This window comes from Salmo salar, chromosome ssa04 (genome assembly GCF_905237065.1).
Source record: "Salmo salar chromosome ssa04, Ssal_v3.1, whole genome shotgun sequence".
NCBI lineage: Eukaryota > Metazoa > Chordata > Actinopteri > Salmoniformes > Salmonidae > Salmo > Salmo salar.
In genome coordinates this window covers 19,382,252-19,408,355 of record NC_059445.1, presented here as the reverse complement: position 1 = coordinate 19,408,355, position 26,104 = coordinate 19,382,252, and the positions used below count along the sequence as shown (strand labels likewise).

The 26,104-nt window shown below is 44.8% G+C and overlaps 2 protein-coding genes across 5 annotated transcripts in view; both read right to left on the bottom strand.

The window, feature by feature from the left end:
• Positions 1-26,104, bottom strand: part of LOC106602512 (zinc finger protein 69 homolog) — a 506,109-nt gene that overhangs the window by 408,841 nt on the left and 71,164 nt on the right. The window lies entirely within an intron of this gene.
• LOC106602418 (zinc finger protein 500-like) overlaps positions 1-26,104 on the bottom strand; it is a 133,216-nt gene that overhangs the window by 105,998 nt on the left and 1,114 nt on the right. For 2 of the 3 annotated variants that reach the window (XM_045717548.1, XM_045717547.1), the window contains exons 2-5: positions 24,139-24,269; positions 23,770-23,937; positions 10,365-10,529; positions 10,019-10,130 (exon numbers count right to left, since the gene is read on the bottom strand). In XM_045717548.1, the coding sequence (XP_045573504.1) occupies positions 10,019-10,130; positions 10,365-10,529; positions 23,770-23,937; positions 24,139-24,269 (576 nt within the window). Of the gene's footprint in view, positions 1-8,038; positions 9,781-10,018; positions 10,131-10,364; positions 10,530-23,769; positions 23,938-24,138; positions 24,270-26,104 lie in introns of those variants that run through there. The other variant, XM_014195040.2, reaches the window with a different exon arrangement.

Genomic DNA, 26,104 nt, shown 5'->3' with positions numbered 1-26,104 from the left:
CCAGACTTACGGGATGCCATGTGGAAGGTGAAGGTGATCGATGGGAGGAATGTTAACGGATCAGGTGAGCCCTCTCTTCCCTACTATGCAATCAGGCGGGGCCTTTTGTATTGGGTCGTGCAACGAAGGGGGGAAAAACAGGAATTACTAATGGTGCCTAGACCATACAGGGATACTGTCCTACAGCTAGCCCACTCCCATGTCCTAGGAGGACACCTGGCACGGGACAAAAGGATCGACAATCATGCAGAGGTTCTATTGGCCCCGTGTCACCCGAGATGTTGCCAGGTATTGTAGGACGTGTGATCAATGTCAGTGTATGGCCCCACGGCCACACCTGCGTAATCCTTTGATTCCTCTCCCCATTATAGAGACTCCCCTTCGAACGCATAGCTATGGATCTCGTAGGACCCCTCCTGAAATCCGCCAGAGGACACGAGTACATCCTGGTTGTCGTAGATTACGCTACCAAGTTCCGAGAGGACATACCCCTTCGCAACATGTCGTCAAAGGGAATCACCAAGGAATTATTCATGCTGTTCTCCCAGGTGGGCCCTCCCAAGATGATCCTAACCGACCAGGGAACCCCGTTCATGTTCCGGTTGATGAAGGACTTGTGTCGGTTATACCAGGTTCAACAGATACGCACAAGCATATTCCACCCGCAGACAGACGGTTTGTGCAAACGCCTGAACAAAAACAATTAAAAGCATGTTGAGAAGAGTGGTGTCCAGAGACGGGAAAAACTGGGACATGCTTCTGCCCCACTTAATGTTTGCCCTGCGAGAAGTACCCCAGGCGTCTACTGGGTTCTCCCCATTCAAATTTCTCTCCAGCAGGCCATGCCGAGGGATCCTCGACTTAGCCAAACAGAGGCCCAACCAACCTGGGAGGCCCAACCATGCCCATTCCGCTTGACGATAGAACATGTTACCCTGATGAGGGACCGCCTGTCGGCAGTCTGGCCCAAAGTAAAGGAGCACATGGAGAAGGCGCAACGAACTCAAGGCCGGGCGTACGATAAGTCAGCGACACCCAGGGAGTTCACCGTGGGAGAGAAAGGGATGGTACTCATGCCCACGGCCGGACACTGCTTGCTGGCGCAGTGGAGGGGACCCTACAAGGTAACGGAAAGGTTCTCACCAGTCAATTACTTCATCAAGCAACCGGACAGGAGGAAGAAGGTCCAACTGTATCATATCAACCTGCTGAAGAAGTACCATGGGAGAGAGGAGGGTGTGGCTTTGATGGCCGTGGAGCACAAGGAAAAAGAGGAGGCCCTGCTACAGGTGCGCCGTGGCCGAACTCTCCTGCCAGAGCAGTCGAGACAGCTAGTCAAGCTGATTATGCAATTTGGCAGGGTATTCTCGCCCTTCCCAGGACAAACAGATGTCCTGTTTCATCATATCCACACTGAACCCGGCAAGAGGGTGCATATCCAGCCTTACAGGATTCCTGAGGCTCGCAGAGTCATCGCAAATAACGAGGTAAGGAAGATGCTGAGGATGAGGGTGATCGAGTCATCTATGAGTGAGTGGTCCAGTCCCATAGTCCTGGTCCCCAAACCTGACTGTAGTATGAGGCTCTGCAATGACTTTAGGGGTGTAAACGCCATCTCTACGTTCAATGCGTATCCCATGCCCCGCGTGGATGAACTCCTGGAGTGCTTAGGAAAGGCCAAGTTCCTCACCACCCTGGATTTGACGAAGGGATATTGGCAAGTGCCGGTGGCTCCGGAGGACCGCCCAAAGACTGCCTTCGCCACACCGGAGGGGCTTTTTCAGTATGTGAGGATGCCCTTCGGACTGCATGGCGCTGCGGCAACTTTCCAACGCCTCATGGATGCCATTCTACGGCCCCATCAAGAGTACGTGGTGGCGTACATAGACGATATGGTCATCCACTGCGAGGACTGGGATAGTCACCACCTGCAGCTACGGTCAGTACTCGTGAGCCTGGAGGCTACAGGGCTGATGGCCAATCCAAAAAAATGCTGCCTGGGTCTGTCCGAAGCGGAATACCTGGGATACACCGTGGGGAACGGAAAAATATGCCCACAGGCAGAAAAGACCAGGGCCATTTGGGACTGGCCCCGGCCTCAGACGAAGCGGGACGTCCAAGCCTTCTTGGGGATAACGGGATATTATCGCCGTTTCATCCCTGGATATGCAACCATTGCCAACTCCCTCACAAACCTCATCAAGAAAAACCTGCCAAACCGTGAAAGGACGAGACGGAAGACGCCTTCCAGTTGCTAAAAGATAGCCTGTACTCTGATCCCGTCCTGCAGGCTCCTGACTTCTCCCAAGAGTTCATTGTGCAGGTAGATGCCTCAGATACGGGGCTCGGAGCCGTCCTAGCTCAGAGTGAAGGCGAAGCAGAGAGGCCTATTCTCTGTATAAGTAGGAAGCTCAGTGATTGGGAACAGAGATATGCTACCGTAGAGAAAGAGGCCCTAGCCATTAAGTGGGCCCTCGATTATCTCCGGTACTACCTACTCGGCCGTAGGTTTGCCCTCGTTACTGACCATGCTCCCCTCACGTGGATGGCCGGTATGAGAAACTATAACAGAATAGCCAGATGGTTTCTTGCTTCACAACCGTTCTCTTTCCACGTCATCCACAGGGCTGGATCGAGGAACGGGAATGCGGACGCTCTGTCCCGACGTGACCAAAACTGCGCATCTGGCGCCCGGCCCTCCGGTCCGGTCCTGAGGAGGGAGGTAGGTGGAAGGACCACCAGAGGGCAAGCTGCTCCCACGGACAGTAGCCCAGCCCGGCATGTGAGTCAAGGTGATCAGAGGCAATTAAGCACAGCTGATGGTACTAATGAGCTATTCTCTTTCCCCTACAAGAGAGAGGAGGGAACCGGCAGAGAGAGGAGAAAGAAAAGAGTGTTTGCTTCTACAATGGAGAGGACGTACCTTTCGGAAGGGAGAAGAAGGGGACACACAACCTCTTGCGGATGGTCACCACGGATCCGGACGACTACCCGACGGGAGCTCTCCATGGACGGATCGTGAAGGCGGTGACAAACCCGTGATTTATGTTATAGTTTAAAGATACTCACCTTGTGTTTCTTGTTCTTGTGAAGAAGAATTGAATTTTCCTTGGGATATCATCCTTGATTGTGTTGGAGTGTTTGAGAAGGAAAAAAATACCTCAATAGAGAACTTTGTTCAATTAAGAAAACCTGCTCCTGACTCATTTATTCCACCTTGCCGCTTTAGAGCAACCTCCAAGTACTTGGTCCGCTCACACTGTAAACACAAATTGTGCAGAAGAGGATATTAATTACAGTATATAACAAACTCTTTGCTGTACACATAGAAACATATTATAAAATGTAAACTCCAGTCAAATCAAATGTTATTAGTCACATGCGCCGAATACAACAGGTGTAGACATTACAGTGAAATGCTTACTTACAAGCCCCTAACCGACAGTGCAGTTAAAAAAAAATATGGATAAGAATGAGATAAAAGTAACAAGTAATTAAAGAGGAGCAGTATAAAAAGAACAATATATACAGGGTGGTGCCGGTACAGAGTCAATGTGCGGGGGCACCGGTAAGTTGAGGTAGTATTTACATGTAGGTAGAGTTAATTAAAGTGACTATGTATAGCTGGAGGGGGGGTGGGGGGGGATGCGAATAGTCTGGGTAGCCATTTGACTAGATGTTCAGGAGTCTTATGGCTTGGGGGTAGAAGCTGTTTAGAAGCCTCTTGGACCTAGACTTGGCTCTCCGGTACCGCTTGCCGTGTGGTAGCAGAGAGCGTCTATGACTAGGGTGGCTGGAGTCTTTGACAATTTTTAGGGCCTTCCTCTGACACTGCCTGTATGGAGGTCCTGGATGGCAGGAAGCTTGGCCCCAGTGATGTACTGGGCCGTTCGCACTACCCTCTGTAGTGCCTTGCGGTCGGAGGCCGAGCAGTTGCCATACCAGGGAGTGATGCAACCAGTCAGGATGCTCTCGATGTGCAGCTGTAGAACCTTTTGAGGATCTGAGGACCCATGCCAAATCTTTTCAGTCTCCTGAGGGGGAATAGGTTTTGTCGTACCTGCTTCACGACTGTCATGGTGTGCTTGTACCATGTTAGTTTGTTGGTGATGTGGACGCCAAGGAACTTGAAGCTCTCAACCTGCTCCACTGCAGCCCTGTTGATGAGAATGGGGGCGTGCTCGGTCCTCTTTTTCCTATAGTCCACAATCATCTCCTTTGTCAACCCCATCTCTAACACTATTTCAAGTACAATATGGAACCATTAGAGTTTTATCTGAAAAAAATGGCCATAGTCGTGGCATACAATATTGGCACCCTTGCACTTTTTCAAATATTGAACAATTTCTTCCAGAAAACTATGGAGGGCCAAGGAGGAAATGGTGACTGTGCTTGAATCTGAAAGTGCGGCAAGTGAAGTGTGTGATGATGAATGGAAAATAGTCAAATCAAAGAATGGAATAAAACGAGCGCAAGTTGTAGTAGAAGACAAGGACCTGTCCAATAATTAATTTCTTATTGGACTGCATTTTTTGGACAAGGAGATTCATTTGGGAAATCCATTTGTAATATCGAGGACTGTGAAGAAAGCAGTGGAAAAGGTGGATTCAATCAAGGTGACTAGAATCGGCCTTGTTTTGGTTAATTGTGTTGATGAAGAACAGAAGAAGTGTGCACTGGATCTGGCAAAATTGTCCACATCAGAAGTAACATGTATTGATCCTGATTGGCACAGCGGTCTAAGGCACTGCATCGCAGTGCTAGAGGCGTCACATCAGACCCGGGTTCGATCCAGGGCTGTATCACAACCGGCCGTGATCAGGAGTCCCATAGGGCGGTGCACAATTCGCCCAGCGTTCTTCGGGTTACGGGAGGGTTTGGCCCGGGTAGGCCGTCATTGTAAATAAGAATTTGTTCTTAACTGACTTGCCTAGTTAAATAAAGGTTACATTTTAAAAAGTGGTCTTCGGAGCAGGGCGCTTGCCAAAGGAGTTATAGCTGGAGTCTCGTTGGACATACATTAGATGATGAGTACCTTAATTAGAAAATCCCTGGAGTGGTCAGTGCACGTCGCATGACCTGTATGTTAAATGGAAGGAAGGAGAAAAGCCTGTCAATGTTATTGTTGTTTGAGGAGACTACCTGAATATCTGAAGCTTGGATATGTGAGGTATGCGTTGAGAGGATTAGTGTCCAAACCATTACAGTCAAATCAAATGTTATTTGTCATGTGCGCCGACTACAACATGTGTAGACCTTACAGTGAAATGCTTACTTATAAACCCTTAACCAACAATGCAGTTAAGTAAATAAGTGTTAAGTATTTACGAAAATAAACTGAAGTAAAAAAATAAAAAATAAAGAAATAAAAATAACTAATAATTAAAGAGCAACAATAAAATAACAGTAGGGAGGACATATACAGGGGGTACCGGTACAGAGTCAATGTGCGGGGGCACAGGTTAGTCGAGGTAATATGCACATGTAGGTAGAGGTAAAGTGACTATGCATAGATAATAAACGGGGTACGACGACAATGCAAATAGTCCGGGTAGCCATTTGATTAGTTGTTCAGGAGACTTATGGCTTGGGGGTAGAAGCTGTTAAGAAGCCTTTTGGACCTAGACTTAGCACTCCGGGACCGCTTTCCGTGTGGTAGCAGAGAGAACAGTCTATGACTAGGGTGACTGGAGTCTTTGGCAATTTTTAGGGCCTTCCTCTGACACCGCCTGGTATAGAGGTCCTGCATGAAAGGAAGCTTGGCCCCAGTGATGTACTGGGCCATACACATTACCCTCTGTATTGCCTTGCGGTTGGAGGCCGAGCAGTTGCCATACCAGGCGGTGATGCAACCCGTCAGGATGCTCTCGATGGTGCAGCTGTAGAACTTTTTGAGGATCTGAGTACCCATACCAAATCTTTTCAGTCTCCTGAGGGGAAATAGGCATTGTCGTGCCCTCTTCACGACTGTCTTGGTGTGTTTGGACCATGATAGTCTGTTGGTGATGTGGACACCAGGAACTTGAAACTCTCAACCTGCTCCACTACAGTCCCGTCGGTGAGAATGGGGGCATACTCGGTTCTCCTTTTCCTGTAGTCCACAATCATTGTAGAAATTGTAAAGGATATGGTCACGTGTCAAATGTTTGCAGACGGGAGAAGTATCATATTGAAGAATCTGCGAATGGAAAATGTTGCAACTGTGGTGGGCATCATACTCCGGACTTCCTTGAGTGTCCTGTTAGGGTAAAGGAGGTCCAGGTGTCAAGGATCAGGGTTGTGCAGCGGATCTCCTATGTGGAGGCGGTGAAGAGAGTCATAGAGGCAAGAGGCAACAGTGTTGGAGATATAGTGGATTCAGTGCAACCAGTTGATAGTGTTTTAAGTCAATCAGGTGATCTGGATACACTCATTGTGAAGATGGTGGATGTTGTGACATTTATAGCCACAGTGATTAATTGGACAGCACAAGTGTCTAAGATGTCCAAAAAGCTGGATATCATATCTGCAGCCTAATACGTTTTTGGGGCTCAAAGACTTGGGGCTCCAAGGACTACTGTCCCGTCCTCACAGGAGGCTTCTGAGCCTGTGTTGGACCTGATTAGAATTAGGTTTTTACAGAAAAGCAGGTTGATTGTGTAGTTAATTTATTTTTAGGTAGTTTGTATGACATTTTATTTCCTTTTTACCAAAACGTTTTCCTTTTTGGGATCCTTATTATCTACCCGCACAGTAGGTGGCGGAATGCACATCTAATTGTTGCGAACGCCATTATACCATAGTAGAAGACGAAGTTTGAATAGAGAAAAGGACTCATTCTCCTGTTTTGTGTCACTGTGTGTACCGCAATGAGCATGGAGAAAATAAAGAAAACCAGAGAATTATCTGAGGAGGTCAGACACAAAATTGTAGCCAAGCATGGACAATCAAGGCTACAAGTCCATCTCCAGAGTTCCTGTTTCCACCGTACGTAACGGTATCAAGAAGTTTAAGGCCCATGCCGCTGTAGCCAACCTCCCTGGAAGTGGCCGCAAGAGAACTTGATAGAAGATTGCAGCGAAGGATTGTTTCAATGGTGGAGAAAGCACCTCGATAAACTGCCACACAGATTCAAGCTGACTTTCAGACCCAAGGTATGACAGTTTCAACTCGCACTGTCCGTCACCAACTCAATGAAAGGGGGTTATATGGTAGGAGACCCAGGAGGACCCCACTGCTGAGAGAGAGACATAAGAAAGCCTGACTGCAATTTGCCCTAACACCTGAACATGCCAAAATCCTTCTGGGAGAATGTGCTGTGGGCAGAATAGAACAAATTAGAGCTTTTTGGTAAAGCACACCATCTCTGTTTACAGAGAACAAAATTAAGCCTTCAAAGAAAAGAACACCTTCCCTATAGTCAAACATGGAGGAGGTTCAGTGATGTTTTGGGGTTGCTTTGCTGTCTCTGGCACTGGGTGCCTTGAACGTGTACATGGCATCATGAAATCAGGAGAATAACAAGGCATTTTAGAGCGCAATGTCAGACACAGTGCCAGAAAGCTGGGTCTCCGTCAAAGGTCTTCCAGCAGGACAATGACCTTAAGCACACTTCAAAAAGCACCCAGGAATGGTTCAAGAGAAAACGCTGGACTGTTCTAAAGTGGCCAGCAATGAGTACAGAACTAAATTTCATTGAAAACTTGTGGAGAGACCTGAAAACAGCAGTTGGGAGACGGGACACAAGAGGAGTGGGCCAAACTGCCAGTACAGAGGTGCAGGAAGCTCATCGATGGCTATAGGATGCGCTTGATTATACCAGTTATTTTGACCAAAGGCTGCGCTACCAAATATTATGTCTAGGGTGTCAATAATTTTGTCAATGCCTTTTCTGTTTATTTTTTCTGATTTAAAGGGATATATTAAGTTATGAATCAAAAACAAAGGTTCTGTAATATTAACAGTGAAATAAAGAACTGTTGAGACCAAATACAATGTTAAATTTCAACTTCATTCTTAGGGAAAATGGTCAGTTATTTGATAAAAGTGCAAGGGCCACGACTGTGTGTGTTGATTAAATAATTAAGTATAATGTTTTGGTTAGACTGATAAGGGAAACTCAGTCCCTGCAATGATACAAAAATAACAAAGTCTGTCAGCACAGAGTCAATTTTGTATTTCATTTCAACAAAATGGTAATTTACTCGCATAACTTTTACATACAGTACTTTTACTGCACAAAACGATACAAGTAGATTATTATTTTATTTTTTTTACTCACTATGGTAGCATTTGACCTTTTCTGTAAATCTGGAACCCTTACTTTGATAAAATGAATTTTAGAATACTTCGGAAAAGGTTTAACATTACAAGGCACCATTCTGATCTCACTATAACACCACCAGTATCAACTTAAAGGGACTAAATTTGTCATTCTTCATTAGTGAAGCATTTTTACTAGACACCATCACACCAACCATCACCATATCATCTACTCTGCCTCATCATACTCATTCTTTCCTCAGTCCAATCAAATTTCAATCAAATGCATTCATAAAGCCCTTTATACATCAGCAGAAACCCAGACTAAAACCCCAAACAGCAAGCAATGCAGATGTAGAAAGCACGGTGGCTAGGAAAAACTCAGTCCTCTTCTGGCTGTGCTGGGTGGAGTTCACCTCATCCAGTTCCCTACTGCATCCAAAAGCAACAGAATTAACTACAAACACACTAACTAGTACTACATGTTACTATACTCTATACATGGAACATGTTTTCTGCTGGTGTATCCTGAGGTATCTCCTCTCTGAGAACCTCTTCCCGCAGTGTGTACAGGCGAACGGCCTCTCTCCCATGTGGACCTTCAGGTGCATCTTCAGCTGATGCTGGTGGGAGAACCTCTTCTCACACTGGGGCAGCTTCAGGATTTCTCCCCTGTGTGGACACTCTGGTGCCTCTTCAGGTTGAACAAGTGTGAAAAACTGGCCCGGCACAGGTGACAATTGAATGGTTTCTCCCCTGTGTGGACCCTCTGGTGCCTCTTCAGGCTGAACGAGTGTGAAAAACTGGCCCAGCACAGGTGGCAGCCGAATGGTTTCTCCCCCGTATGCATCCTCTGGTGGATCTCCACCTGTTTGGGGAAACTGAAGGCTTTCCCACAAAATGAACACGGGAAGCGCTTCTCTTTGGCGATGCCACCTTTACTGATTCCATCTCTACTACTGTCATTTGTCAATGGGCTTGTGTAGCTATTTAATGTTGAGGCACTGGCATTGTCTGAGGTCTGGTTTAACATAAGGAGATTGTGAGGAGGACGAAGGTCAGGGAGTGTCTGTGTTGTCACAGGGTCCATGTTCCAGTTGATAGATCCTATAGAAGGCAGGCTGAAGGCAGCACCTGTTAGGGGGTTAACCTGAGGCGCCATCAGTCTCTCTGAATCACAACTATAGGAGCAGGACGGAGCATCACTAGCTGAGTCTGTGTCTGTTGTTCTCTCCCCCCGTATACAGACACCTCCCCGTCCCCGCAGACCAAATCTACGCCTCGCCCTGGTCTCATCCAGTCTGTTGTCATGGAGACTAAGTTCAGCTGTTGTTTTGTATTCGACCGTCTGTTTCTGGTTGTGGTTAACAGTGTTGTTCCCCAGCCCAGAGTTTAGGATGCTGTTCCATCCATTGACCTCCACTATGTCGCATCTGGTCCTGGCCTGCTCAATGATGTTGTCCCCTGGGCCCTTGGCTGCACTGGTCTGGGTATCCAAGATGGCCGACCAGTCTCCTCTGTTAGCCTCCAGCCAACCACCTGCAGGAAGAGGTTAGAAAATAGACTTTACAAACATGGCAGAGAAAACTCTACATATGGAGTGTTTTTGAGTCAATTACATGGTCAAGTTCATACATTGTGTTTTTGTTGTATGTAAACATAAGTTGTATTGATTTCATTGTATGAATGAAGAAAATTAAGGTAAAATAGTCAGGTGCATCACTATTCTCATTGAAGATGTAGTACTATATGTAGGCTATATGTATTTCTCCGTTACCTTGCTCCCCCATCTTTAGTCCACTCAGCAGATCAATGCTCTCTTGTCCGTCTTCTATTGTCTCCTCTTTGACTAGCAGCAGATCAGGCTTCCCTTCCTCAATGTCTACTGACTGTAAGAGATACAGAGAGAAGATGTTGGATCAAGACATCTGATATTAGCACCCTGCTATGGAGCATCTTCTGATTGGGCAATGAGGGATTGCTATGAGTACAATGCATACATGTGAGTTGATTTGATACTATACTAATGGTTGGATAATTCAATGGCATGGTCCCATACTTAAGACAAAATGAATTAAGACCTGACCTAATACCATTCAGACAGTAGTTCACAGTGGGCTCACCTCAGTGAGAATGTATGTGGCCCTGTGCTGCTCAGCTGGTTCCTCTGTGGGTTCAGGAGGTGGTGTAGTCTGGTTGTCGTCCATGACCATGGTCCCCTCAGGGTTCCCCAGACCCTCCTCACACCCCTCCTCCTTCACGAGCAGCACCTCTGGACCCTCGTCCTCCTAGAAGAGATAGGTGATACAGATTACACAGACATACTCCCTCAGGTATGTACACACAGATAATAAACACACTTTCAAAATGGAGTGTTTACCCATCCCCACTACGTTTGAGTTCTATACTGTAGTTACAGAATGACTTAATTGTTATTAAACTCATCCCGGTGGACATAAATATGATGTGGGTAAATATGAGTCATCATCAGTCAAACCTGACTCAACTATTTTGAAGTGCACAGCAGGTGTTTGTTAGTGTGTGGGTACAGTGCAGTGGAGGCTTCTGAGGGGAGAACAGGTCGTAATAATGTCTCGATTGGAGTAAATAGAATGGTTTCAAAGACATGGTTTTCATACCATTCCATTCACTCTATTCCATCCATTAAACTCCATTCAAGCCATTATTGTGAGCCGTTCTCCCCTCAGCAGCCTTCACTGTTACAGTTCCTTCAGAAAGTATTCATACACCTTGACTTTTGCCACATTTTGTTATTTTACAGAATACATTTAAAATTGATGAAAATTTAGATTTTTGGGGTCACTGGCCTACACACAATACACCATAATGTCAAAGTGGAATTATGTTTTCTTAAATTTTGACAAATTAATAAAAAACAAAAAGCTGAAATTTCTTGAGCCAATAAGTATTCAGCCCCTGACTTTAAGACAGTCACATAGTTTAATGGCTGTGATAGGAGAACAGAGGATGAATCAACAACATTGTAGTTACTCCACAATACTAACCTCTTTGACAGAGTGAAAAGAAGGAAGCCTGTACAGAATAAAATATTCCAAAACGTGCATCCTGTTTTCACAAAGGCACTAAAGTAGTACTGCAAAAAAAGTGACAAAGCAATGAACTTTTTGTCCTGAATACAAAGTGTTATGTTTGGAGCAAATCCAATACAACACATTACTGAGTACCACTCTCCATATTTTCAAACATAGTGGTGGCTGCATCGTGTTATGGGTATGCTTGTAATCATTAAGGACTGGGGAGTTTTTCAGGATAAAAAATCAACGTAATGGAGCTAAGCACAGGCAAAATCCTAGAGGAAAACCTGGTTCAGTTTGCTTTCCACCAGATACTGGGAGGAATTCATCTTTCTGCAGGACAATAACCTAAAACACAAGGCCAAATCTACACTAGAGTTGCTTACTAAGAAGACCGCAAATGTTCCTGAGTGGCCAAGTTACAATTTTGACATAAATCTGCTTGAAAATCTATGGCAAGACCTGAAAATGGTTGTCTAGCAATGATCAACAACCAATTTGACAGGGATTTAATATTTTTGTTTAAAATAAATTGGGCAAATGTTGCACAATCCAGGTGTGGAAAGCTCTTTGAGACTTACTCAAAGATTCACAGTTGTAATTGCTACTAAAGGTGATTCTAACCTGTACAATTAAATCAATTTTAATCCCACTTCATAACAAAACAAAATGGTAAAAGGGGCTGTGAATACTTTCTCTAGGCACTGTATGTAGGCCCTAAGTGTATATTGGTTATAAAGCACTGTATGTAGGCCCTAAGTGTATATTGGTTATAAAGCACTGTTGGGTGTATGTAGAATAGGGTGAGATCAGATGTGATTTCTACTAAATAGAATCCCAATGAAAGTTCATGATGTTTATTAAACAAAGTTTTTATATGAAATCCACACATATATGTCTTAACAAAAAATGTCCATGAACTTGATTAACTGCATTCATTTTCTCATTAAAAGTGTCTTGGGAAAAAAATACGTTAGTTGAATAGAAGTAGTGAAATAGGCATTTGTGAACATAATACAGCCTACACAATACAAACACAATATGTAAAAGATGTTTTATGACTGAATGCAATATTCTACCTAGGAATATTCAACACTGAAATCTGTTACTCTAAATGCATCTGTGGATCTTTTCTGCTGAAACAATGAAAATTGATCTTTGTCTTTAATTCAACGTTTGATCCAAACATCAGAAGATATCGTGTGGAATGGTTTCTATGTTATAGAGTGGAATGTTTTTTTCTGCTGGTGTATCCTGAGGTAGGTCCTCTCAGAACCTCTTCCTGCAGTGTGTACAGGTAGGGCTGTGGCTGTCATGAAAATGTGTCAGCCGTTAACTGTCACGCAAAATTACCACCGGTCTCAAGGTTATTGACCTGTATTAATATAAATACGGTTGGCATCTCCGGGTTTCCACGCATACAAGCCGCTGATGTGCGGCTTTGGAACATCTACAATTCAAATATGGATTACAAATCCATTTAATATACACCATCACAATAGCTGGTGTTAAGAAACATGATATGAAGAAAATGTATTTCAGAAGAACAGGATTTCATATTGAGTCGGCCTACTGTATGTTACCGATCTGGGAGTGCCATGCCAATAGCAGAAAATACACTGCTCAAAAAAATAAAGGGAACACTTAACCTGTTAGGGCTAGGGGGCAGTATTTGCACGGCTGGATAAAAAAATGTACCCGATTTAATCTGGTTACTAATCCTACCCAGTAACTAGAATATGCATATACTTATTATATATGGATAGAAAACACCCTAAAGTTTCTAAAACTGTTTGAATGGTGTCTGTGAGTATAACAGAACTCATTTGGCAGGCAAAACCCTGAGACAGATTCTGACAGGAAGTGGATACCTAATGTGTTGTATTACCTTTAAACCTATGCCATTGAAAAACACAGGGGCTGAGGAAGATTTTGGCACTTCCTATTGCTTCCACTAGATGTCACCAGCCTTTACAAAGTGTTTTGAGTCTTCTGGAGGGAGATCTGACCGAACAAGAGCCATGGAACGATGATGGCCCATTAGACACCTGGCGCGCGAGTTCATGTTGGGTACCCTCGTTCCAATACGTTATAAAAGAGAATGCATTCGTCCACCTTGAATATTATTCATGTTCTGGTTAAAAAAGGCCCTAATGATTTATGCTATACAACGTTTGACATGTTTGAACGAACGTAAATATATTTTTTCCCCTCGTTCATGAAGTGAAGTCCGGCGGGCTTAGATCATGTGCTAACAAGACAGAGATTTTTGGACATAAATTATGAGCTTTTTTGAACAAAACTACATTCGTTATGGACCTGTGATACCTGGAAGTGACATCTGATGAAGAGAATCAAAGGTAATGAATTATTTACATAGTATTTTCGATTTTAGATCTCCCCAACATGGCGGCTAGTCTGTATCGCAACGCGTATTTTTCTGGGCGCAGTGCTCAGATTATTGCAAAGTGTGATTTCCCAGTAAGGTTATTTTTAAATCTGGCAAGTTGATTGCGTTCAAGAGATGTAAATCTATAATTCTTTAAATGACAATATAATATTTTACCAATGTTTTCTAATTTTAATTATTTAATTTGTGGTGCTGACTTGAATGCCGGTTATTGGAGGGAAACGATTTCCTGAACATCAACGCCACAGTAAAACGCTGTTTTTGGATATAAATATGAACTTGATAGAACTAAAAATGCATGCATTGTCTAACACAATGTCCTAGGAGTGTCATCTGTTGGAGATTGTAAAAGGTTAGTGCATAATTTTAGCTGATTTTATGGTTTTGGTGACGCCTGTCTTTGAATTGGCACAACATTACACACAACTCTTGTAAATGTACTGTCCTAACATACTCTAAATTTATGCTTTCGCCGTAAAACCTTTTTGAAATCGTAAAACGTGGTTAGATTAAGGAGATGTTTATCTTTCAAAGGGTGTAAAATAGTTGTATGTTTGAAAAATTTGAATTTTGACATTTATTTGGATTCAAATTTGCCGCTCTTGAAATGCACCTGCTGTTGATGGAGTGCACCACGGGTGGGACGCTTGCGTCCCACCTAGCCCATAGAGGTTAAACAACACAATGTAACTCCAAGTCAATCTCACTTCTGTGAAATCAAACTGTCCACTTAGGAAGCAACACTGATTGACAAATTTCACATGCTGTTGTGCAAATGGAATAGACAACAGGTGGAAATTATAGGCAATTAGCTAGACAGCCCCAATAAAGGAGTGGTTCTGCAGGTGGGGACCACAGACCACTTCTCCGTTCCTATGCTTCCTGGCTGATTTTTTTGGTCACTTTTGAATGCTGGCGGTGCTTTCACTCTAGTGGTAGCATGAGACGGAGTCTACAACCCACACAAGTGGCTCAGGTAGTGCAGCTCATCCAGGATGGCACATCAATGCGAGCTGTGGCAAGGTTTGCTGTGTCTGTCAGTGTAGTGTCCAGAGCATGGAGGCGCTACCAGGAGACAGGCCAGTACATCAGGAGACGTGGAGGAGGCCGTAGGAGGGCAACAACCCAGCAGCAGGACCGCTACCTCCGCCTTTGTGCAAGGAGGAGCAGGAGGAGCACTGCCAGAGCCCTGCAAAATGACCTCCAGCAGGCCACAAATGTGCATGTGTCTGCTCAAACGGTCAGAAACAGACTCCATGAGGGTGGTATGAGGGCCCGACGTCCACAGGTGGGGGTTGTGCTTACAGCCCAACACCGTGCAGGACGTTTGGCATTTGCCAGAGAACACCAAGATTGGCAAATTCGCCACTGGCGCCCTGTGCTCTTCACAGATGAAAGCAGGTTCACACTGAGCACGTGACAGACGTGACAGAGTCTGGAGACGCCGTGGAGAACGTTCTGCTGCCTGCAACATCCTCCAGCATGACCGGTTTGGCGGTGGGTCAGTCATGGTGTGGGGTGGCATTTCTTTGGGGGGCCGCACAGCCCTCCATGTGCTCGCCAGAGGTAGCCTGACTGCCATTAGGTACCGAGATAAGATCCTCAGACCCCTTGTGAGACCATATGCTGGTGCGGTTGGCCCTGGGTTCCTCCTAATGCAAGACAATGCTAGACCTCATGTGGCTGGAGTGTGTCAGCAGTTCCTGCAAGAGGAAGGCATTGATGCTATGGACTGGCCCGCCCGTTCCCCAGACCTGAATCCAATTGAGCACATCTGGGACATCATGTCTCGCTCCATCCACCAACGCCACGTTGCACCACAGACTGTCCAGGAGCATGCCCAGGCATTGTAGGGAGGTCATACAGGCACGTGGAGGCCACACACACTACTGAGCCTCATTTTGACTTGTTTTAAGGACATTACATCAAAGTTGGATCAGCCTGTAGTGTGGTTTTCCACTTTAATTTTGAGTGTGACTCCAAATCCAGACCTCCATGGGTTGATAAATTGGATTCCCATTGATTATTTTTGGGTGATTTTGTTGTCAGCACATTCAACTATGTAAAGAAAAAAGTATTTAATAAGATTATTTCTTTCATTCAGATCTAGGTTGTGTTGTTTAAGTGTTCCCTTTATTTTTTTGAGCAGTATATATGCTTAATTCCTGTGCAATTATTTTATATGACTTTATAGTTACAAGAATATAAGTGTACATTGATTAATAAAACAGAAAGGATATTTTTCTCTAACGATTGCCGAGCGAGTGCGCAATGGACCGGCTATTCTGTGTCGAGTGTAAAAAGTGATCATTTGTAACATGTCCTATAAGCTTAATTTCGAGTTATTTGGCAACTTTAGTTGTGAGACAAACCTTAGAATGTCTTAGAAATCAAAACATATGGGCTGCATGATGTAACTATTGATGATTTGAAAAAGTTGCAAAAATGGCATGCGCTCTGTTTCTTGCCTAGACTGCACGCACTGCTCATTAGTCTCTCATTCACAAGTGATAATATTGTCTCCCATCAAACTACTCTCAATTTATAAAGGTCTTTATACTAAATAATATATGTGTGAAATTAGTTTAGAATGGGCCATTATCAGCTGCATGGGCATGCCATCCGTACGCACTCGACAGTGTCGATGAAATACGAACGCTATAATAGGTGTGTTGGAAAAATGACCAGCTCCTGACACGCATCATTAATTCATTATGAATAAGATTTATTTGATTTCATTCTTCATTAATGTAACCACAATGTTCAGTTGAAATGACTCGCACCAACAGTAGGGACATTATCTATCTATCTACACACACACACACACACACAGGCTTGCGAAAGTATTCACCCCCTTGGGATTTTTCCTATTTTGTTACCTTACAACCTGGAATTAAATTTGGGGGTTTGTATAATTTGATTTACACAACATGCCTACCACTTTGAAGATGCAACATTTTTTTGTCAAATAAACAAGAAATAACACAAAAAAAACTGAAAACTTGAGCGTGCATAACTATTCACCCCCCCAAAAGTCAATACTTTGTCGAGCACCCTTTTGCAGCGATTACATCTGCAAGTCTCTTGGGGTATGTCTCTATAAGCTTGGCACATCTAGCCACTGGGATTTTTGCCCATTCTTCAAGGCAAAACTGCTCCAGCTCCTTCAAGTTGGATGGGTTCCGCTGGTGTACAGCAATCTTTAAGTCATACCACAGATTCTCAATTGGATTGAGGTCTGGACTTTGACTAGGCCATTCCAAGACCTTTAAATGTTTCCCCTTCAACCACTCGAGCGTTGCTTTAGCAGTATGCTTATGGTCATTGTCCTGCTGGAAGGTGAGCCTCCGTCCCAGTCTCAAATCTCTGGAAGACTGAAACAGGTTTCCCTCCGGAGACAATCTCCCTTACCTCACCTCGCTCATCAACTTATCCTTGACCGCTGGCTACGTCCCTTCCGTCTTCAAGAGAGTGAGAGTTGCACCCCTTCTCAAAAAACCTACACTCGATCCCTCCGATGTCAACAACTACAGACCAGTATCCCTTATTTCTTTTCTCTCCAAAACTCTTGAGCGTGCCGTCCTTGGCCAGCTCTCTTGCTATCTCTCAGAATGACCTTCTTGATCCAAATCAGTCAGGTTTCAAGACTGGTCATTCAACTGAGACTGCTCTTCTCTGTGTCACGGAGGCTCTCCGCACTGCTAAAGCTAACTCTCTCCTCTGCTCTCATCCTTCTAGACCTATCTGCTGCCTTTGATACTGTGAACCATCAGATCCTCCTCTCCACCCTCTCCGAGTTGGGCATTGCCGGCGCGGCTCACTTGGATTGCGTCCTACCTGACAGGTCGCTCCTACCAGGTGGCGTGGCGAGAATCTGTCTCCGCACCACGTGCTCTCACCACTGGTGTCCCCCAGGGCTCAGTTCTAGGCGCTCTCCTATTCTCGCTATACACCAAGTCACTTGGCTCTGTCATATCCTCACATGGTCTCTCATATCATTGCTACGCAGACGACACACAATTAATCTTCTCCTTTCCCCCTTCTGATAACCAGGTGGCGAATTGCATCTCTGCATGTCTGGCAGACATATCAGTGTGGATGACGGATCACCATCTCAAGCTGAACCTCGGCAAGACGGAGCTGCTCTTCCTCCCGGGGAAGGGCTGCCCGTTCCATGATCTCGCCATCACGGTTGACAACTCCATTGTGTCCTCCTCCCAGAGTGCTAAGAGCCTTGGCGTGACCCTGGACAACACCCTGTCGTTCTCCGCTAACATCAAGGCGGTGACCCGATCCTGTAGGTTCATGCTCTACAACATTCGCAGAGTACGACCCTGCCTCACACAGGAAGCGGCGCAGGTCCTAATCCAGGCACTTGTCATCTCCCGTCTGGATTACTGCAACTCGCTGTTGGCGGGGCTCCCTGCCTGTGCCATTAAACCCCTACAACTCATCCAGAACGCCGCAGCCCGTCTGGTGTTCAACCTTCCCAAGTTCTCTCACGTCACCCCGCTCCTCCGCACACTCCGCTGGCTTCCAGTTGAAGCTCGCATCTGCTACAAGACCATGGTGCTTGCCTACGGAGCTGTGAGGGGAACGGCACCTCCGTACCTTCAGGCTCTGATCAGTCCCTACACCCAAAGAAGGGCACTGCGTTCATCCACCTCTGGCCTGCTCGCCTCCCTACCTCTGCGGAAGCACAGTTTGCGCTCAGCCCAGTCAAAACTCTTCGCTGCTCTGGCACCCCAATGGTGGAACAAGCTCCCTCACGACGCCAAGACAGCGGAGTCAATCACCACCTTCCGGAGACACCTGAAACCCCACCTCTTTAAGGAATACCTGGGCTAGGATTAAGTAATCCTTCTAACCCTCCCCCCACCCTCCCCCCCAAAAAAGATATAGATGTACTATTGTAAAGTGGTTGTTCCACTGGATATCATATGGTGAATGCACCAATTTGTAAGTCGCTCTGGATAAGAGCGTCTGCTAAACGACGTAAATGTAAGAATTTTCCTGTATTTAGCGCCATCCATCATTCCTTCAATTCTGACCAGTTTCCCAGTCCCTGCCAATGAAAAACATCCCCACAGCATGATGCTGCCACCACCATACTTCACTGTGGGGATGGTGTTCTCGGGGTGATGAGAGGTGTTGGGTTTGCGCCAGACATAGTGTTTTCCTTGATTGCCAAAAGCTCAATTTTAGTCTCATCTGACCAGAGTACCTTCTTCCATTTGTTTGGGGAGTCTCCCACATGCTTTTTGGCAAACACCAAACGTGTTTGCCTATTTAAGTAATGGCTTTTTTCAATAAAGCCCAGCTCTGTGGAGTTTCCGGGTTGAAGTGGTCCTATGGACAGATATACCAATCACCGCTGTGGAGCTTTGCAGCTCCTTCAGGGTTATGTTTGGTCTCTTTGTTGCCTCTCTGATTAATGCCCTCCTTGCCTGGTCCGGGAGTTTTAGTGGGTGGCCCTCTTGGCAGGTTTGTTGTGGTGCCATATTCTTTCAATTTTTAAAAATAATGGATTTAATGGTGCTCCTTGGGATGTTCAAAGTTTGGGACCTTTTTTTATAACCCAACCATGATCTGTACTTCTCCACAACTTTGTCCCTGACCTGTTTGGAGGGCTTCTTGGTCTTCATGGTGCCGCTTGCTTGGTGGTGCCCCTTGCTTAGTGGTGTTGCAGACTCTGGGGCCATTCAGAACAGGTGTATATATACTGAGATCATGTGACACTTAAATAAAGTCCACCTGTGTGCAATCTAACTAATTATGTGACTTCTGAAGGTAATTGTTTGCACCAGATCTTATTTAGGGGCTTCGTAGCAAAGGGGGTGAATACATATGCACGCACCGCTTTTCCGTATATATATATATTTTTTTTTACCAAATAGGAAAAACGCCAAGGGGGATGAATACTTTTGCAAGGCACTGTGTGTGTGTTATATATACACACACACACACACACACACACACACACGTACGTGTATGTATGTATATATATATCTATCTATCTATCTATCTATCTATCTATCACACACACCAAAGTTTGGGGTCACTTAGAAATGTCATTCTTTCAAAAACAAAAGCAAATTTTAATTGTCCATTGAAATGCAGTGTAGACATTCTTAATGTTGTAAATGACTATTGTAGCTGGAAACGGCAGATTTTTTCATGGAATATCTACATAGGCGTACAGAGGCCCATTATCAGCAACCATCACTCCTGTGTTCCAATGGCACGTTGTGTTAGCTAATCCAAGTTTAGAAATCTGAGCATCTGAGCTCCTAGAGTGTGCGGCTCTCCCTTATTTTCAAGCTAATCCAAGTTTATCATTTTAAAAGGCTAATTGATTATTAGAAAACCGTTTTGCAGTTATGTTAGCACAGCTGAAAACTATTGTACTGATTAAAGATGCAATAAAACTGGCCTTCTTTAGACTAGTTGAGTATTTGGAGCATCAGCATTTGTGGGTTTGATTACAGGCTCAAAATGGCCAGAAACAAATCATTTTTTTCTGAAACTCGTCAGTCTATTCTTGCCAAGAGGAGTGGGGACCCCGGTGCACAACTGAGCAAGAGGACAAGTAAATTAGTGTGTCTAGTTCGAGAAACAGATGCCTCACAAGTCCTCAACTGGCAGCTTCATTAAATAGTACCCGCAAAACACCAGTCTCAATGTCAACAGTGAAGAGGCGACTGCGACTCTGGGATGCTGGCCTTTTAGGCAGAGTTCCTCTGTCCAGTGTCGGTGTTCTTTTGCCCACTTAATCTTTTATTTTTCTTGGCCAGTCAGATATGGCTTTTTCTTTGCAACTCTGCCTAGAAGGCCAGCATCCCGGAGTCTCCTCTTCACGGTTGACGTGGAGACTGGTGTTTTGCAGGTACTATTTAATGAAGCTGCCAGTTGAGGACTTGTAAGGCATCTGTTTCTCAAACTAGACACTCTAATGTACTTGTCCTCTTGCTCAGTTGTGCACCGGGGCCTCCCACTCCTCTTTCTATTCTGGTTAGAGCCAGTTTGTGCTGTTCTGTGAAGGGAGTAGTACACAGCGTTGTATGAGATCTTCAGTTTCTTGGCAATTTCTCGCATGGGATAGCCTTCATTTCTCAGAACAAGAATAGACTGAGCCTGTAATCGAACCCACAAATGCTGATGCTCCAGCTACTCAACTAGTCTAAAGAAGGCCAGTTTTACTGCTTCTTTAAATCAGTACAACAGTTTTCAGCTGTGCTAACATAATTGCAAAAGGGTTTTCTAATGATCAATTAGCCTTTTAAAATGATAAACGTGGATTAGCTAACACAATGTGCAATTGGAACACAGGAGTGATGGTTGCTGATAATGGGCCTCTGTACGCCTATGTAGATATTCCATTAAAAAAAACATGTAAAAAACAGGCCGTTTCCAGCTACAATAGTCATTTACAACATTAACAATGTCTACACTGTATTTCTGATCAATTTGATGTTATTTTAATGGACAAAAAAAAGTGCTTTTCTTTCAAAAACAAGGATATTTCTAAGTGACCCCAAACTTTGGAACGGTAGTGTGCGTTTGTTATATATATATATATAAAAAATGTGGATTTGGGCTAATTCACCATCTGAGGAAGTGGAAACTCAAAATGCATTAGCTAGAAAATTAAATATAATATGCTGATAGTGTAATTGATTAATCTAACAGTTCAAGTAGTTAGTTAACAGTTAATGTAATGTCCTGAAAACTTTTCAGCATACCCAATGATGTCTATAGGCCTATGCAATTACTCCACCCCGTATAAGATATATCTCAAAGCTATAGCCTATGAGACACTTCATTTAAAAATGGTGCTCCAGCGGTCCAAATTGAGAAATAAATATAAAACCTACAGAAAGCTCAGACCCTCCTGCCTCCGAGTGGGGCAGCGGTCTAAGGCACTGCATCGCAGATTCTGGTTCGATCCAGACTGTCGCAGCCGGCCGCGACTGGGAGACCCATGAAGCGGCGCACAATTGGCCCAGCGTCGTCCAGGTTAGGGGAGGGTTTGGCCAGTTGGGATGTCCTTGTCCCATCTCGCTCTAGCGACTCGTGACGAGCCAGGCGCCTGCAAGCCAACTTCAGTTGCCAGCTGTACGGTGTTTCCTCCGACACATTGGTGCGGCTGGCTTCCGGGTTAAGCGAACAGTGTGTCAAGAAGCAGTGTGGCTTGGCAGGTTGTGTTTTGGAGGACGCATGGCTCTCGACCTTCGCCTCGTCCGAGTCCGTACGGGAGTTGCAGCGATGGGACAAAACTACCAATTAGGTATCACAAAATTGGGCAGAAAAAGGGGTAAAAAGCACGAAGACATCTGAGACCCTCTTCTCTCCAACAGTCACAACAATAGGCCTATTTGCGTGATTTTCCCACAACTGCAATTTGAAATGTTGCAATCACAATGCATTTCTCTCCCTCTCCTCTCACCCACTTGGAGCGCAGAGAGAGAGAGAGAGAGAGAGAGAGAGAGAGCGTGGTTTGGAGGATGGATGAGACGTTTCAGATAATAACAGCAAGTCTATGTCAATAGAAAAATGTGGAACTTGAAACTGAATGACTGTAATCAAATTCCACGTGACTATTGAGTCATGGTAACTGGGCTACTCAAACAGCGCTCTGTAAACGGATGGTGCTGATGGGCGTTAGTAGCCTACCAAACTTGCTAACGGCCATCAAGATGCTAATGGTACTCAACGCTCTATTGTCCCTCAAATCACTCTGCGCAGAGATAGAGAGCGTGGTTTGGAGGATGGATGAGACGTTTCAGATAATAGCAGCAAGTCTATTTCAATATAAAAATGTGGAACTTGAAAGTCACGGTCAATACACCTGTATTTTCAGAATGCAAAACACGTATTCCTGCTATTGTGACCCCTGCAGATTATTCAAATTCAATCATGAAGTGTTTGATGCGATTTGAAAAGCATTAGCATTGATGTCAGAGTGATTTGAGGGACAATAGAGCGTTGAGTACCATGCGATTAGCGTCTTGATGGCCGTTAGCAAGTTTGGTAGGCTCCTAACGCCCATCAGCACCACTCATTTACAGAGTGCAGTTTGAGTAGCTCAGTTACCATGACTCAACGGTCACGTGGAATTTGACTACAGTGATGACTTGTGACCACCGGTGTGGCGGTATTACGGTCACTGTAACAGCCCTACACACAGGGGAAAGGCCTCTCTCCTGTGTGGACCTTCAGGTGCATCTTCAGCTGGTGCTGGTGGGAGAACCTCTTTTCACACTGTGGGCAGCTATAGGATTTCTCCCCTGTGTGGACCCTCTGATGCCTCTTCAGGTTGCAAGCCTGGGCAAAGCGCATGTGACACTGGGTACAGCTGTAGGGTTTCTCCCCTGTGTGGACCCTCTGGTGGATCTCCACCTTCTGGGGGCGGCTGAAGCCTTTGTTACAGAACATGCAGAGGAACCGTTTCTCTTTACAATTACCTGACGTTGCGCCCCCTCCCTGAGTCTGGGCTCTAGCCCTGTCGTTTGAGTTCAATACCTGATCGAAAAGGACGCGGCCCTGTGAATCGGAAGGAACCATCGACGTGGACACTGGGTTGCGATCCCTGAGCGGGTGTAAAGGGGAGTGGGTTGCGACATTTGGATTTGTCTGTAAGCTTTCCCTGTAGTCTAAGAAGTCACTGGTGTTGCCCTGCGAGTGTTCTTCTCCTAAGTGAGTCTCGTCTGCATTCCATGTAAGAGGAGTGTCGCTTTCCACTTTCCCTTTCTTATCAAGGCACCCTTCAGAGTATACACTACTACTGTACTGGTTCCAGTCCCCTCTCAATGGATTAGTCTGTGTATCTAAGCCGATAGGCATGTCACCAGGTATCATCTCTGCAGCGTATGAACAGGACGGATCATTGCCAGTCTGTAACGTGTCACCTGAGTCCTGATGGGACAGAACTGTCCTTGGGCTCGTGTTACCATAAAGTAAATACTCTGAGTGGGGAGCAGGAGGACAGCCCAGTCGGTCCAGCCCCGTTAAAGTCTCTGTATCTGTCTCTGACTTGAGGACGGCGTTCAGCGTTCCACTGACCTCCGTGATGTTTCGTCGGGTAATGGGTGGCGATGGGGCGGGGGTGGGGTCCTCTGTGGCTACAGGTGGCGCTCCAGCCATTCCAGTATGGATGCATCTGCTGTGCCGTGGGTCCTCCTCCTTTTGAGACCTCTCCAGCTTGACCTCAGGACTTGCAGCCTCTGCATCCTGACACAAGAAGAGGGGAAATTGTTATCCAAATTCTACTCATGTACTGGTAATAATGTCGTTGGGAAGTCTCAGAAGCTCCCCTATGGCAGATAAATTAGGATGTACTTGTAAGCTTGTGAATAGCTGTGGGGAGCCTTTCTGAAATAAACTGGCCACATTTGATGTACTGTAATTTTGATGTAACAATATTCCACTAACCCCTATCATGATAACGTGCTGGGTTGAGGTTCCACTCCCCTCATCAACAGTGATTGGTTGGTCATCTCTCCATGTATTGTGTCCCGCTGGCTTCACAAAGCTCCTGTAGCCTCCAGTAAGATGTCCTTCAACTGAGACAGTGATTGGGGGAAAAGAGGTGGTTAGGTTAGCTACTGTCAATGCTCAACGCCATGTTGTACACTATTGACAGTTTTGACACTGTCTAGAATTGGTAAGGATGTAAGGTAACACTTCAAATAACTTCTTGATACACTATTTATAGATCAGTAGATTATGTTCCATGCATCACATTGTTTTCAATTAGTAAATCATAGGAAATGCAGTAAATCAAGAATCTGGTTAGAATATGATACTGTCTTTGTGCAAGATAGCTAAATAAATCAGGGGAATTATTGCATACAATCCAAAAACTGACCAAGACGCAATTCTGGTTAACCAAATGTGGTTAACACATTTAAAGTTACATGCGCAGAGGGGAAAGGAAGACCTTCTGCAAAATGTACCTCTTGCCAGATTTTTTTTGAAGTTAACATTTTACAATCATAAATATTTCACAAATACAATTCAAGTTTCACATCAATACATTTTAGTTCATAATTATATAACGTGATTTACAGATTTTATAGTGTCCGTGGTCGTTTTTGGAGTCCATCTTATTTCTTTTTAGTTCCGTTTTGATTATTAGAATTCTTTTCATTGAACAAAATGTTATTTCATAGTCATAATGCATCTTGTCTTCCAAATGTTACTGTTCACAACGTATGTTATTGTCCACAATAATTCTTTAGTAGAGTTATCCACTTGAGTATCGAAGACACCATGAAAGACGTACTGTATGTATAAATCCCAAGTCAAAAGTTTGGACACACCTACTCATTCAAGGGTTTTTCTTTATTTTTACTATTTTCTACATTGTATAATAATAGTGAAGACATCAAAACTATGAAATAACACATGGGACAATGTAGGAACCAAAAAGTGTTAAACAAAACAAAATATTTTTGATTCTTCAAAGTAGCCACCCTTTGCCTTGATGACAGCTTTGCACACTCTTGGCATTCTCTCAACCAGCTTCATGAGGAATGCTTTTCCAACAGTCTTGAAGGAGTTCCCACATATGCTGAGCATTTGTTGGCTGCTTTTCCTTCACTCCGTGGTCCAACTCATTCCAAACCAACTCAGTTGGGTTGAGGTTGGATGATTGTAGAGGCCAGGTCATCTGATGCAGCACTCCGTCACTGTCCTTCTTGGTCAAATAGCCCTTGCACAGTCTGTAGGTGTGTGTTGGGTCATTGTCCTGTTGAAAAACAAATGACAGTCCCACTAAGCACAAACCAGATGGGATGGCGTATCGCTGCAGAATGCTGTGGTAGCCATGCTGTTTAAGTGTGCCTTGAATTCTAAATAAGTCACTGACAGGGTCACCAGCAAAGCACCCGCACACCATCACACCACCTCCATGCTTCATGGTGGGAACCACACATGCGGAGATCATCCGTTCACCTACTCTGCATCTCACAAAGACATGGCGGTTGGAACCAATCATCTCAAATTTGGACATCAGACCAAAGGACAGATTTTCACGGGTCTAATGTCCATTGCTTGTGTTTATTGGCCCAATAAAGTCTCTTCTTATTATTGGTGTCCTTTAGTAGTGGTTTCTTTGCAGCAATTCAACCATGAAGGCCTGATTCACACAGTCTCCTCTGAACAGTTGATGTTGAGATGTGTCTGTTACTTGAACTCTGTGAAGCATTTATTTGGGCTGCAATCTGAGGTGCAGTTAACTCTAATGAACGTATCCTCTGCAGCAGAGGTAACTGGGTCTTCCCTTCCTGTGGCGGTCCTCATGAGAGGCAGTTTCATCATAGCACTTGATGGATTTTGCGACTGCACTTGAAGAAATATTCAACGTTCTTGAAAGTTCTTACTTATTTGAGCTGTT